The sequence below is a fragment of the Elgaria multicarinata genome, chromosome 8 (genome assembly GCF_023053635.1).
Source record: "Elgaria multicarinata webbii isolate HBS135686 ecotype San Diego chromosome 8, rElgMul1.1.pri, whole genome shotgun sequence".
Classification (NCBI taxonomy): domain Eukaryota; kingdom Metazoa; phylum Chordata; class Lepidosauria; order Squamata; family Anguidae; genus Elgaria; species Elgaria multicarinata.
The window spans coordinates 38,174,581-38,190,728 of NC_086178.1; the positions used below are offsets into that span (position 1 = coordinate 38,174,581).

At 41.4% G+C, this 16,148-nt stretch overlaps 1 protein-coding gene across 1 annotated transcript in view; it reads left to right on the top strand.

Moving 5' to 3' along the window:
• Positions 1-16,148, top strand: part of DNER (delta/notch like EGF repeat containing) — a 145,553-nt gene that overhangs the window by 120,753 nt on the left and 8,652 nt on the right. Inside the window, exons 9-10 of the mRNA XM_063132181.1 lie at positions 8,754-8,876; positions 10,722-10,835. Of these exons, the coding sequence (XP_062988251.1) occupies positions 8,754-8,876; positions 10,722-10,835 (237 nt within the window). The remainder of the gene's footprint in view (positions 1-8,753; positions 8,877-10,721; positions 10,836-16,148) is intronic.

A 16,148-nucleotide genomic window follows, 5' to 3' on the forward strand; every position in this document is an offset into this window, starting at 1 on the left:
TAAAACAAAGGACCACTAGTAGCGCATTCAGTTTATGATTTTTTTGTAGTTTTATTAAAAAACCCAACATTCTAAAATTTAAGATTTCATAGCTTATTTTTTTGTAAAACATATACATATATAAACAGATTTTAAAATGTGAAACATTTCAAAGCTAAGGTTTTATACTGAAGTTTCGTATTTTAAAACCTGTTAATGTGTGTATATGCTCACATTGTACAGAATGGCATCGGCAGTGTATTAAGTTTGATAGAATGGGAGCAAGTAAGGGATTCTATCAAGGTGATGGTATTTCCTCATCTTGCAGGGAGGTAGGAGAAATTGTTTATTTGCAAATACGGGGAGTTCCCAGGTGCTGTTTTTATGGAGCAAGAAGCTGTGGTGCATGCATAATTAACTCCTTTACTCCCTGTGCTGTTTGTCATGGATGACCTGGGAAAGGAAGAAACCTCCTAAATGTGATTTAATCCCTGCTAGCACAAGAACCTCCCCTGCCCCAAGCTAGCAACTGAATAAATAAAATCAACAAGAGAGCCTGGAGTAGTTGGAGATGGCTGTGGTCACTTGCCAACTAGCTAACAGGGAGACCAGTATCTTCTAGACTGCAAACAGTGAGCTGGGAAAGCCAGAGGTGCCAGCAAGTGGGGGCCTGGTTATGTTTTTTAATTATACAGCACAGCACATCAAGGCTAGCAATGGAGGTGTTTCCCGGTGCTGCCGTTTTTTTCAAAGGCCTGAGGGGTTTCGAAACACCCTCTGAACTTTGAGCAGTTTTTCACGCAGAAAGGAAATGTCAATGGGACATATGCTCTGATGATACCTTTCAGCTCCTGATAAGATAAAATAGGATGTAGGGTTGTAAATTGTTCTGTGCACTCACAGTTTGATTTGGAGATGTGCTGAGCAGCCACGAGGTAAATGGCACCTCAGAAAAGTAGACTCATGAGGACATTTGACCTTTCTCTTCTCCACGACAAATAAATATATAAATAAATGCCACGGCTACCGACACCTGCGTAATGTTGTTTCTGCAGGCTTCTCTCTTACACTTTCTGGAATATTTATGCAGCAACCTTTAGTGTGCATGTAGTCCGTCTAGGGAAAGGTCTGCAGTCATTTCAGGGGGTTGCGTTGAAATTATTAAGTTCAGACGCTGATGTCTGAAGCAATCTTTCCAAAACACGCCTGACACACGATTCTGTTTTAAATTGGAGTCAGCATTCAAGAGACTTGGCTCTATAATCCTGGTTTGAAATCATGGTCCCAAGAACTGGACATTTATTAGTTTTTAAAGAGCACCCACTGATTCCCCCTCACTGAGGCACAGGTAAATGTCTCCATCTAGCCCCCTGTTTCTCTCTGTGGACAGCAACAGAGGGTTGTTCAGCAGAGTTCTCCTCCTCCTGAGCAGTGCAGCTGCTTCTTAGGGTATCAGGCCTGGGCCAAGTTTCAAGACAAGCCACAGCTAAGGTATAAGTCATTGATGCAGAACCTTGACCCAGGGATCAAATTTGGCCTGCCTGGTGACTTCCCAGCGTTTGTGTAGGTTTCCACTACCACCCCCATTCTAAAAAGTTTAAATACATTTTCTAAGCTTTAGTTACTACTAGCAGTAGGAGCATTTCAGAGCCACATATTTAGTGTATCATGTAGTTTAACCCCCCAATGAAATTAAATTGTAAAAGGCTATTGCTAGTGCAGATTTACGAAGCTATGTACGGTAGAACATCATTCAATTAATTATCTTAGTATGATTCTGTGTAAGAGGTTATTTGTTATGAACACGGAAATCAAAGTTCTAACATGGAATTGGGTTTATATTGGGTTGGATCCAGACATAGTTAGTTGAATTTTTGTCCCACTGAAATGAATGAGACAAGTTAGTCATGACTTAAATTTCACGGATTTCAGTACAACTGAAATTCAACTAACTTAGGCATTAGCTAGACGAGGGGTTATGCTGGGCTGATACCTGGGATTGCCCCTGTGCGTCCAGATGACGCACAGGGGATCCCGGGCTCAGCCAGGGAACAACCCTCCCTTGCCCCGGGATAATGGGCACCACTTTTGGCCCAATTTTTCCCGTGGTCTTGGGCTGAGCCCGAGACCGCGAGCGTGTAGCCCATTCCACCGCTTTTCCCGGCTATGCGTGATTACTCGCGCCTAGCCAGGAGGAACCACGCATGGGGCGCAGCGCTCCCATCAGGGGCAGGGTGGGGGGATCAGGGAGAACAATATTTTTTAAAAAATTACTTACACAAGCGCATGAGCGTTTGTGCGCATCCGGCCCCTTTAATTTTTTTTAAAATGGCGGACGCGACGGGTCTTTCTGTTGCGCCTCGCATGTAGACGAGGACGAGATCCTGTGATACTTGCATCATGGGCTCTCCCCTCGTCAGGCACGGATTTTAAGGTAGGTCTAGCTAAAGCCTTAGACTACATTCAGCCCTTTAGAAATGCAATTCATTTTTCTAAAGCCTACTACATGTGTCAAAAAGAGCTAGAGATATAATGTTGAGCAAACTTTTTTTTTATTACAAATTCCACCTCTCTATCCTTCATGTTATCCTTGGAGAAGCGTAGGGGGAGGGGAGGAGAATCTCTTAGCATCTGAAATAAAGGACCACTCAAGTCCGCTTTCATCTATTTCTGCATTGCTGCCCATCCTTATGTCCTGTCCTTCCACTATCAACCTTACACTCTCCTCTGAGTTTTCACTGGTGTTACTTTGGTCTGTGAAAATGTTTGTAAGAAGAGAGGTGCATTAATCTGAAAGGAAATAGGGCTTGAACTGCTTGAAGATGCAGGTTCATAGTTGAAGTGTACTTGATTCATACTCAACCTGGATGCTCAGGTTTCGGTAGTGGCTAGGAGTGCATTTGCAAAGCTCAAGCACCATAAAAAGTGATTAATTAAAGTCAGGACAAGCATTGCCTATTTTGCAGGAACTGAAGGAGCAGAAAGAATAAATTCTACTTCTGGTCCATGCCTAGGTCCTCCATTAATGAAGACCAGAAAGATTGGGATTCCAGGATTACATGTGTTATTTTTCATATAATGCTAGCAAACTGCAGAGTGCTCCCCAGGTACAATCCTTTCTGGACTTTGTTCTTAAATTCCCTTGTGCAGACAGAGCCCAATTGTCAGGGATAGTTTTGGCACTGCTGTGGGATCTTGTAGGTTTCAGCTAAGATTTAATTAGAAGTCTGGAAAGGTTTGAGCCTATTTGACCTCTGGAATGTTAATATATGTGTGAGGTGATCTCTGTCAGCATTCTCAGAGCGGGTGGGGGGGGGCAGTTGCCCTACTCACCTGCTTGCCTTGGCATAGAAGCTGTCTGTGAGAACTTGATAGAGAAGGCGGGGGGTTGCAGAAAGATCACCCAGACTGAAGCATCATCTTGGTGGGCTGAGTAGTGCTGCCTTGTTTGGACAGGGGCATTGCTGAAAGGCCAAAAGCCTCTGTCTTTTCTTACTAGAAAGACCTTTCTGGAAAGACCTCCTGGACTACAGAAAAGAGAATGAAAATGGGTATATATTTTGGCAGGACTGTTATCTCCCCCACCCCAGTCAATGCAAAATGGATGCATGAAAATAGCTGATGTATGAATTTCCTGTTAGCTGAACAGGAAATGGCTTATTCTAGAGTGCATATCGCACAGTATTGAATGGAGGCAAAATGATGGTTTCCTGTATAGCTATCACTCCAAATTATTTTAGTCATTAATGATGCTGAATCAATGTGTTGCTTAAAAGCACTGAACTACATGATACTCACTAAAGGGAAATGAACCAAGCAAGTGAAGGAGAATGGAAATTCTCATTAGAAGAAATGAGACAAAGTAAGAGGATCCTGTGTGCAGGTGGCAAACGTTATATCTCATACCCTTTGCCACCTGCACACAAGATATATCTCATATAGAAAAAAAGGATGAAAAGACCATGATTGGGGAGAACGGTAGTAGGATGCATGGAATTAGGACATTTTGAGGTACCCAACTTGTGCATTCTTTGTGATGATTTCAAATTGGACTAGAAAGATTTCACTGACCTAACGAATCTTCATAGAACAATTCAGCTTCAATCCAGTTTGAGGAAAGTTTCAGGTGAAACGTATGGAACCACACTGAAGAATTTCTGTGATGACCCGTCAATTTTGAAATTGCATCCTGTGATTGATTGCTTTGTCAGGCCTTAACCACTACAGGTTAGTTGTTGCTGAGCAGGCACAATATCTGAAATAATATTAGCATTTTATTGATTTTGGTAACTAAGTGGTACCAGGATTTTAGTAATACCACAGGGAGTTGAAACAATTACCCTTAAAGTAGCAATAAGAGCTACCTCTTCCAAGATCAGTGATTTTATGTAAGGGTGTGGTGTTTTTTAAACTAGATTTTTTTAATGGTTTAAATCCCTAAAAGACTTAAGGGACTTTAAGCTCTGTTTTCATCTTCCATTGTGAATTCTCTAAATGAGTAAAGAAAAGGAAAATGGTAATGGTCCAGTAGCCCTGCCCACATATACGCCAAACCTGGGTAGACTCAGGCTTGCAGAATTTACTGTTTGTTTTTTTACTAGAACCCAGAGATCTACCAACTGGAGCCAGGTGAAAAAGACCTACACTTAGAATTAAAGAATTCTAAGAATAGGAATTTGTTTGAAGTAGTAGAACTGAACTGAGCTTACAGCCGTTCAGTGCAAAAAGCTATCCCTAGTTATTGCAAAGTTTCTTAATTTTGACAATTGGGGTTGGTGCAGGGCCGATGCCAGACTATTTTTTACCCTAGGCAAGGTGAGCTACCTGCACCCCCCCATTTTTTTTTTGCCAAATTTGATTCAGCTGTTCAAGAAGAGTTTCTGAACTATTATACTTTCCTTTTATTATGTTTTTTCTTAAAACAGCTAATTTGTATAAAACTGTGACCCTTAAAGGGCAGTACTGCGCCCCTCTGAGGTCTGCACCCTAGGCGGCTGCCTAGTTGGCCTAATGGTAGCACTGGCCCTGGGTGGGTGGGTGAGAGGCTGACAGACATTTTGCTTCTGCTATTGTTAAATAGTTGGGAGTCACAAGTCCTTGCTGATCTACTTCAGAACACCCTAAGAACTACCAGTAGATCACAATCCACAGTACCTTCTGTTGACCCCTGATATACACATACAACTGTATGTGCATAGGCTAATGCATGTGATTGGAAGCCCTCGGGGATCAGGCTACCCAGCCTGCTGCCCTTCAGTTGTTTTGGACTTGAACTCCAATCAGCCATTGCCAGCATAGCCAATGGTCAGGAATGCTGGGAGTTTTACTCAAAAACACCTGGAGGGCACCAGGCTGGGGGAAGCTGGAGCGTAATATGCACACACACTGCAACTCCCACTGAATTCCAGGAGGTTGTGATCCAGGGTCAGTGGATGATAAAATCTCACTACCTGCCCTCCACATGTTCAATGAACGAATATGTGATTGAAGGCACGAGCAGTCCCCCTTTGGATCCATCTTTTTATGTGTGCAAAGATTGCTGTCCCGGCAGCCCCCTTCCCACATGTAAAGCTGTGTGTGTATAATTTTTTGCAGAGTTGCGCACATGCATTTCTGCATGAAAGGGCAGGACTGGGTCGTCTCCTATATGTTTTAAAATCCTCTTCCAAATATGCATGTTAGAAAGAAACCTAGTTAGAGGATTTTTTTTTTAAAAAAATGCTAATTTAGAAATGACTTTTTTCAGATGTGTGGGAAAAGAATCTTGTTTGCCATTAATCTAGGGCTTCATCTCTTAATTAGCACTTTTGCAAGTGATATCAGAAGATCTGGAAAGTGGTCTTTTTCCAGCTAGCAGGGTGAAAAAGACACTCAGTGTCCTCCATCCTGGAAATTGAAGAAATGTGGTAGGTGGAAACTGCCCTCTACTGGAGAAAAATGGCATTTTCCCCATACAGCAGCATGTGATCTTTGACTGGTTGCCCTATAAAGCAGATTGATGCTCATTTCCATTATGTCATTTGTTTTAACAGGAAAATCTGCATATGTGTTCACAGCAAGAGATATTTAGGGGTGGGGAAAGCTTTTTCAGTCATATATAATTCAGATATATATGTGTTGTGTTACCTGAATCCATTTAGAAGTTCAAGATGACATCTAATAATTTTCTGGTGCCTGTTCTGTCTCTTATTGAAGATTTGTCAGACAACAATGACTGTTGATCCCTTATTACAACATGGAAAGGCTATTTGGTTTCATTTCTTGTTAGGTTTAGCTCATTGCCTGTGCTATAAAAAAACAAACAGATGGAGGGTTGCTACAAATAGGTGGAGGATTGCCACAATTTTTAAGCTACCTAGATCCATTTACATATTTGACTAAATTCATTTTAAAAAGATACTTCAAGTCAATAGAACAAATCATGAGTCATGTCCTCAGTTTTTCAGTGTATGTTCTCAATCCAGGCTTTCATAGGGGCATTGATATATAGGCCCCATTCAGACAACACACTAAACCATGCTGCTTAACCACAAAATGGTTAATGGAATGCATTAACCTTAATGCATCCCATGGTTAAGCAGCATGGTTTAGCATGTTCTCTGAACGGGGCCATATAGTAAGGAGACCTGTGCAACTATGAACTTTAATTTTGTCTTGAAATTAAATGGGTTGCCAATTTAAATTTTTCTCAGAGTGAGATGAGTACGAGATAGTGACCGTGGCCCTTTCTACACCTAAGGATTATCCCAGGAAAATGGAGGGATCATCCCTAGCTGCTCCCAGAATCCCCTGTGTGTCATTTGGATGCACGGGGATGATCCCAGGACGATCCCTGGAAAAAAGGCAGGTGCAGAAATGGCCGGTATGTAAAACAAAACCATTTTAAAATCTCTTCTGTTATCTACTGCTAATTCAGTAGCATTGCTTCTATCTAACAAATTAAGAGAGCTTTGGCTATTTTGTGGTATAAAAATTCAATAAATAAATAAGAGAATTTAGGGAAATGTGGACTTGCAATTAACCAGACAATTCCAGAATATAAAATATCAATAAGCAGCAACAAATACAACAATTGATGATGAAGAAGATGGTGATTTGATTTCAGTAAAAACAGCTTGGATTCAAGGACCCTGCTCTGTGAGTGAAAAGTACTTCTGTTGACATGGGGTTGTTGCTTTTCACCAAAAGTTGCTCTGTAGGGTCCCCTGATCTGGAGCTAGTTTTTGGAGGAGAAATTAGAGGGTTATTGTGGGTGGGATGGGGGCAGGACAATAATCTCTGATGTGCATGTGGAGTTGCTTTCCACTTAAACAGGTGCCTTTGGATCAAAGCCATTGTTGGTGATGATGATGTTGTTGATGATGTTGTTGATGATGAAGGCTATAGTTTCTGCTGGTTAATCTTCTGTTCTCTAAGAGTCCAGACTAAAAGACAGGATCTTTGGATCCAAGCCACGATTTCTACATGCCTTAATTAGCAAAATGGCCCTCGACATACATGCTTAGAATATTTTGATAGATCCAAATATATGAAAAGTGAACCATCTCTCTAATTAAATAAAGGTGGTGGCATGGAGCTGAAGCTTGGTATCTAATAAAAAAATAATTCCCATAATTTACCAATCATAATTGCTGCACAATTCCTGTTTAAATTGGGATTGCAAGGAGATCCTTCACTAATCCAGTGGAATTGAATGAAGGTTGTGCAGCTGCAGCGATTAGTCAATTGCTCCTATATATGAAAAAAACTTTTCTAATAGCATGGTGCTAGAAGTAAGGAACAAATTATTCCTTATTTCCTTACATACAAATCAGAACAAACCTCTGTGTACAATGGGAAATACAATGGACGCATAATGGAGGAAACTACGTGAATGTGTAATCAGTATCTTATTCTGTGAAACTGTTGCTTTGTAGAATGATAAGTGGGTTCAATGTAAGCGACGCCAAAAATGTGGCTGAACAAATTGGTAGTATTTTGCTGCACTTATTATTTCCCTGTGAAATAGCTTTCTCTTCTCTTCAACCTATTGTACAAGTTTGAATCAGCCATGCTAACTGCTGTATCTTCTTGCTGCCTTGTCTTTATCCTCTTCAAACAAGAGACAATTTGTCTGCTTGCCATCATTATGTAGGCTATGAAGCTCACTATTTGAGTTACACTTGAAAGTTGTGTTGGTATGAGATCTAGTTTCAATGAAAAGATTTCTATGAGTTTTACGCCAGTTAAGCTACCGCATTGCAAATAAAAACAAAAACAAATGAATACTGAAAATAGGATCAGTGGGCACATGGTTTGCTTATGCTTCTAACAAGGCCATTTGACTGCCTCTTTAGCAAATGAAAGTATTTCTCAGTGGCCTGGTTCAGACAACATGCTAAACCATGCTGCTTGCATTCCGTTAACCATTTTGTGGTTAAGCAGCATGGTTTAGTGTGTTGTCTGAACCAGGCCAAAGTTCACCAAGTGAAATATATAAAGGGCTCTTGATTTTGTCAGAAACCTGCCCCAACCCTATTATTTATTTATTTATTTATTTATTTATTTATTTATTTATTTATTTATATAGCACCATCAATGTACATGGTGCTGAACAGAGTAAAACAGTAAATAGCAAGACCCTGCCGCATAGGCTTACATTCTAATAATGTGGATTCAGTGAAAGAGTAGAAGTAAATGTGTATCTGTGCATTGTTATTAAGGCCCCTCTCTGCCACTCTGATGGTGAAGCTCTTACCGTTTTCTGTTTCCGTTTCCTTTGCTGTGTGTTTTAGGTTACCATGGACTCTATTGTGAGGAGGAATACAATGAGTGCCTTTCAGCCCCTTGTCAGAATGGCGCTACCTGCAGAGACCTTGTCAATAGCTACGACTGTGCGTGTCTTGCAGAATATGAAGGTAAGAGATGTGTTGCTTTAACAAAGAGGGGTGTATAGGTATTGTCAATCCACCTAATAAATGTGATCTTCTGCATAATTTATGCTCTGTCATACATTAGAGAGAGGGAACTAATGTGGTACCTATGGGCACCAGTTGTTCCTGGACACCTTTCTCAGCACATACTGAGGTGCCCTGCTCCTCTCACTTAAAAAAAAAAAAAGATAACAAAGTTTTCTTACCAGCAACTGGGTGAGAAAGAGTGGGAGAGAGAAAGGGCTTAGGGGGAATTGGGAGGTATCCTGAAAAAGACTGAGTGAGGGTTTTTGTGTGCTTGCAATGAGAAGGGAGAGACGTGTGTGTGTGTGTGTATGATGGATACATGGTGGTGATGCAGAGTGTGTGTGTGAGAGAGGGAAATGAGTTGGCTGGCAGAGGATGGTGAGGCGAAAAAGAGCTTCCCTTCTGTGAAATAAGTTTCTGCTGGCAATGAAAATTATCAGTTTTCATCACCAACAGAAACTTATTTTACAGAAGGAAAGCTCTTTTTCGCTTCACCATCCCCTGCCAGCCAACTCTTTCCCCTCTCTTACACACACACTCTGCATCATCACACACCCCATGTACCCATCATCCATGTTTTGTGTGTTGGGGCTCAGACCTCACCTCTGCCTTATACTCAGCCTTTGGGGCAGGTCACTCATCTGTGTGATTGGCCTCTCCTCCCATGGCAGCCATCTTGTGGTGGTGCCCAGGACACTTTCTCAAATTTCCAGATGGGCCCATGGGCCCAAAAAGGTTAGAAACATGTAAAAGTCAAAATCGAATCATGAAACTTGTTTGTTGTATGGGAATAACACACTTAGAGTGCAATCCTTATAGATTGCTACCCTTTAGATGGATGGCTCACATTCCACCTTCAGAAGCATTTTCAGCTTGATGGGTCTCTCAGCCCATCTACCTGACTTAGCTTGCTGCATGTGGTGGTGGTAGTAGTAGTGGTGGGGCAATGGAGAGGCTTATGGATCCAGTGGTTCCATACCTCTCCTTTCCCCTCCCTGTCACGCCCCCTTTTCCCCTACCTGATCTTCTTCCTCAGAAGTGAAGCCACCTTAGAGCTTACCATGGCAGCTGGGAGGAGAAGATGCTCACTCCTACACCCAACACCCCTATCAAGGATAAAAATCCACTTTGGTTGTAAGGCAACTCTGTTTTATTGAGCTTAATGTAACTGCATGGAGAGGGTCCTACAGACAAAGAACTTCTCTCCTGGCAGTGTGAAAAGCAGGTATATTTATACAAAATAGCATCTTAACTAATTAACAGTTGGCAAAGTTCTGAAGCAAAACAAAGATAGATCAAAGAAAACTTCTTCATTATACTTTATCAACAGATGGCCCATAACTCTTCTAGCAATGTCAGATTGACCTGGATGGTCAGTCCTCCTTATCAAGCTAGCTTATTTGTCTCGTTCTATATCAAAAGGTCTTAGAAATTCCAATTAAGTCATTGACTTGTCTGAAACTAGGTGAAGTGGATGCAAGGGCAGGGGAAAGACTCATGCCCCTAAAGCAAGACAGTTATCAATCTACCACTCCTAGTTCAGGCCTAGTGCTGTGGACCAAAACCATAGCTTCTGTAGAGGGCCAAATTCAACCACATGGGAAACAGATGTCAGAAAAGGAATGCATTAGCAGAGCAATCGTATGGGTCCTCAGATGGCAAGCAAAAAGCCATAGAATGGAGCTACAATCTCAGTGTGTGTGTGTGTGTGTTTGAAAAATCAAAGCCACAAGCCTTGATATACTTGCTCTGTATGTAGTTTGGTCCATGTTAACATCACCCTTTATCACTTATTATTCTCAGGAAGGCACTGTGAATTATTCAAAGATCCTTGTGTTAACATCAGCTGTCAGAACGGTGGGACGTGCGACAGTGAAGGCTTAAATGCAACATGCATCTGTGCACCTGGATTTACAGGCAAGTTATTTGTAAATTACATAATACCATAATTGTCTGTCAGGATGTACAAAACAAGGCAAATGTCAAATACACTCATTCGCACCTGCACATAGTATTATTCCACCACAGGAATGACCAATTTCGATAATGGCAGTAATTCAGTGAAGTTAGGACAAAAAAGGGTACAAAGGAGAGGAAAAGGAGATGGTATTCTAGAAAATGAACTTGGTTATCTTTATCTGCATTCATCTTTCATGGGGAGTGTATTAATAGATGCATAAAAGACGGTTCCATGTTTTTCTTAAAACTGTTACATACACTGAGATCTAAGCCTTTGTTCACATGAGAGAAACTCCTTCAGAGAAGAACCTAGATATTGATGATGGAGATTGTCATTTCAAGAATGGTTTTGAGGAGCAGGATAATGCATATCTGGTGGCCAGTGTTGAAAGCAGACATGACCTCTGCATTATGGGTTCTGAGTAACTTTTAATTTCTGTAAAGGTGGACATCCTCCTGTATCGGAAGTGATGCTCCCCTCTCCCCCACATGGTGTCACTGGTACCTGAGCAAAATTGCAAATCCAGAAAATGTCCATCCCTTTAGGTAATAGAAAGATGCCCTGGAGGCTGCTAGGCATTTCCTGAAGGGAAAAAACTGCCACTAACTTCTTGAACTGATCACTGCCTGGCTATGCTGCTGGGTGGGGGAACCTGAGCAGCTTGACCTGGAGGAATCTGTCTCCCTCCCCACACCCACCCTCCATTTGAGATGTTGTCTGTTTCTGCTCTACAGTATGACAAATCACTTTCCAGACCCAAAGACCTATTAACTTTGCCGTAAAGGTGGGGAGAAGAGGTGACGGGTGGTCCTGCCTGCTTTGGCCATTTCTACACCACCCCAAAAGTCCGGGCTGGTCTTGGCAGAGTCCCTGTGAATCTAAATGACACACAGGAACTCCTGGGCACAGGGGGAGATGGGCACGAGTTTTCCCAGGTTTAATAAACTGAAACTCAATCCAGACAAGACGGAGGTACTGTTAGTGGGTGGTTCATCTGTCCGGCGAGGTGATGTTTGCCTTGTCCTGGACGGGGTTGCACTCCCCCTAAAGGATTGGGTCCGTAGTTTGGGGGTGCTCTTGGATCCAGAACTGTCACTTGAGGCACAGGTGAACTCAGTGGCAAAGAGCACCTTTTATCAGCTTAGGCTGATATACCAACTGCGCCCTTATCTGGACAGAGATAGCCTAGCTACAGTTATCCATGCTCTGATAACCTCTCATTTGGATTACTGCAATGCGTTATATGTGGGGCTGCCTTTGAAAATGGTCCAGAAACTTCAACTGGTACAAAACAGGGCAGCCCGTTTACTAACAGGGACTGGCTGACGAGACCACATTACGCCAGTCCTTTTCCAGCTTCATTGGCTGCCAGTCCAGGTCCAGGCCCGATTCAAAGTGCTGGTATCAACATTTAAAGCCCTAAACGACTTGGGGCCAGGTTATCTGAAGGAACGCCTCCTCCCATATGTACCTGTCATAAGGTCATCCTCAGGGGTCCTTCTCCGCGAGCCCCTGCCAAAGGAAGTGAGGCAGGTGGCTACCAGGAGGAGGGCCTTCTCTGCTGTGGCACCCCGGCTGTGGAATGAGCTCCCTAAGGAGGTTTGCTTGGCACCTACATTATATGCTTTTAGACGCCAGGTGAAGACCTTTTTATTCTTCCGGCATTTTAACAGTCTATAAATAAATTTTAACTTGGTGTTTTAAATTTGTAATTTTGCATTGCTGCTGTTTTTATCTGGTTGAGCTTTTATATTGTATTTTATATTATGGTTTTATACTGTTGTTTTATACTTTGAATGTTTTTAATTTTTGTGAACCGCCCAGAGAGCTTTGGCTATTGGGCGGTATAGAAATATAATTAATAAATAATAAATAAATAATAATAACAACAACAATGATGATGATGTTTAGAGGCTTCCGCTTTTGCTTAACCACAATTTGTCCTACTGTCTGGACCAACAAACTCTGGTTAAGATTAATGATGGTTAATTTCAAACAAGCCAACTTCAAAACGCGGTTACTGAAGTTGTTTAAACTAACCACAGCTAAGATTCACTACAACTCTGGATACAGACGACACAGCAAGCTGTGCTTAACCAAAAGCATCCACATTTTTGCTTCTGGCCATGCAGAAGGAGAGCAGAGGAGAGTCAGGTGCATGAGAGCAGAAGGCTTTTTGAAGCTCCGTCCTGCTCATTTATGTTGCGCTAATCTCGATTAGCCTGACTGATGTGTGGACATGGCCACTATCTCCGTTGCAAGCAATATGCCCTTCCTATCATCCAAGAAGGGGGGTTGGACTCAATGGCCTTATAGGCCCCTTCCAACTCTACTGTTCTATGAAGGTGAACTTGTATAACTGTGTACTGTATTTGGGAATAAATGCCATGCTGTTATTCTGATCACTACAGTGACTTAGAACTGCTCAGCTCCAAAGAACACATTTTCATGCCCTCTCAATTCAGATTGGGAAACCTTAATATAATTTCTTGTTCCCTTTTGTTCACACTGTCTGAGTTCTGATGCCTGGTGCCAGTAGTCAGAATAGATTTGTCCTAAATCATTCTAGGTATAAGATTTCTTAAAGTTCTTCCTGTCTTTTTCTGGTGAAATAAAAGCATGCATGTAAAGCATGGTAAAAATAGCATGTTTCCTACACTTCTTTTCAACAGAAAAGCTCTTTTTAGCCCTTTATGGGAATGTTCCCACCATCCTACATTAATCCATTCTTTTTCTCAGATTAATAGTTCCACAGGTTTTTTCACAATAACAAAAATACAACAGATCCAATCACAGATTTCCTGATGGCATATCCAGTTTGCCCCTTTAGAAACTGCTTCTCCCTGAACGACCCCCCCCTCCTTGCAGTAAGCCTATGTACACCAGTTGCTGGGGAAAATGGGCAGGAGGGTGCTGTTGCACCCGCGTCCTGCTTGTGGGTTCCTGGTCGCCAACTGGATAGCCACTGTGTGAACAGAGTGTTGGGCTAGATGGACCCCTGGTCTGATCCAATATGGCTCTTCTTATGTTCATATAAGTATACAGACCTTCAGATTTTCTACAATTATCTAGAGAAACTGGAAGAGCAATGGGACTTTTCCGTAATGGCCCTGAGGAACGTCCTCAGGGTCTCAGCCTCCTTGGGAAGGTTATCAGTGATCCTCTCTGATAACTTTTCACACATTTAAAAGGTCATGTCTTTTCTTGCAGGCATTTGATGAAAAAGGAACTGTGGAAGTAGTTGGTTTTTATCTGCTGTTTTCATGGGGTTTTTTTTGCCTTTTCTTTTTCTGTTAGTTTTGCCATTGTTTTTTTTTATAAAAGTTGAATTGGCAGTGTGCAGCTGTTCTGTCTTTTCCTCCTGAACTGTCTGGGGCAAGAAGGATGTTTCTGGACAAGGCTTTTATTGTGCATCCCTGCCTCATTCACAGAGTTTTTTGGGTGTGGATCCAGACATCATCTCCCATTTGGAACCTTCCCATGTTTCCCAACCTTTCCATATCTTTTCTTACCATAGAAAAATAGTCAAAGAGAGAAAGCAGGAACAGTTGCAGAGTATCTTTGGATTGGTAGCCCTGCCCTCTGTTGGCCCCTTGTGGCAGCAGTGGGAATAGATTTGACCTAAATCATTTTGGGCATAGAAAGGAATCCTATCTACTACTAATGAAGTAAGGACATACCTGTATCATAGCTGATCTGATTTGTATATAAAAGAATATCTAGCTGCAAATATAGATTGTTCATAAATTTCTATATTTGTTGAGCTTCAACACATTTTTCGCACTGCTCTGAAGTGTTTAGTGTCTTAATGTTAGACATTTCACCTTTCAGAATAAATGGCTTGTGAACTGCAGTAATGAATTTGGATATTTATTATTCTACCCTACCCTATATCATTGCTGTGAGATTCAGCTTGAATTTTTTTTAAAAAAATATTTTATTGAATACATTGAACACAAAGATCAAGAATAAAAATAATACATAAAACTATACGCATCAAGACTTATTCTATATCCCTTCCTGTTCCCTCCCCAAACTTGGTCGATTACAGATTTTCCTTCTTAAATCTTTCATTTTTTCCCTGGTGGTTTTTTTAAGTTTCCATATCATTTATTGATTATCTGTTTTTTTATGAGTCCCACAGATTTCTATAGGCTTCTGCCAAAGTTGTTCTGTATGATTCCTTTTCCATGTAGTCTATATACTTTTGCCAGTCCATCCTGAAAGTATCACTTTTCTTTATCCCTCTATGTGTTCTTAACTTCTGTGTCAACTTTTCATTTATTGCTATGTCCTAGATTTTCTTTCTCCACAGTGATACTGTCAGCATCCGAGCTGTCTTCCAGTTGCCTGCTATTAATTGCCTTGGGGCTGTTAACATAAATCCAATTAATATTTTTTCTTTTATCTCTCTATTTCCTTTAACATACATATTCAATAAAGCTAGCTTTGGTGTTTTACAAACCTCTTGTTCAGTATTTTTTCTTATTTCCTGAAAACCCTTGTCCCAAAACTTGAAGAATCTGGAGAGCTCTTAATGTTGCTTAGAACTGATTTAATATAGTGGCTTTCAGAAGTGAAAGACGTAGCTAATAAGAGCTTAGTAAACAATTGTTAAATTATTACTTATTCGATATCTGTCTGAATCAAGATTGCATTTGGAAACCACCTTTGGAAAGCTGCAGAGAGAGAGAGAGAGAGAGAGAGTCAATATACTAATTGAATGGGGCTAAATCTGGCAGCTGAGCCTCAAGTAATCTGTCGTAAATTGACAACATTTTATCCTCTTGGCTGTTTCTGTGATTGCTGTGTGAATGCACTGAAGCAGGGATTGCCAGCTTTGGTATTTTTATGGGGGTACTTTATTCTCCAGAAGTGTATTTTTGCTGCAAAAAGGGTTATGGAGCACTTGCATTGAAGTACAGCTGCTGCATTATGCACAAAGCGCATACTTTAACTATGGGATACACTTCCACAAGATGTGGTGATGGCCACCAATTTGGATGGCTTTAAAAGGGGATTGGACAAATTCATGGAGGAAAAGGCTATCAATGGCTAGTAGTCCTGACGGCTATATGCTACCTCCAGTATTGGAGCCTACTAGTCCTGATGACGATATGCTACTTCCAGTTGCTGGGGAACTTGGGTGGGAGGGTTGCACCCACTCATGCTTGTGGGTTTGCCATTGGCAGCTGTTTGATGAACTAGATGCACCCTTGATCAGATCCAGCATGGTTCTTCTTATGTTTGTAAAACCCACAAATAAATGT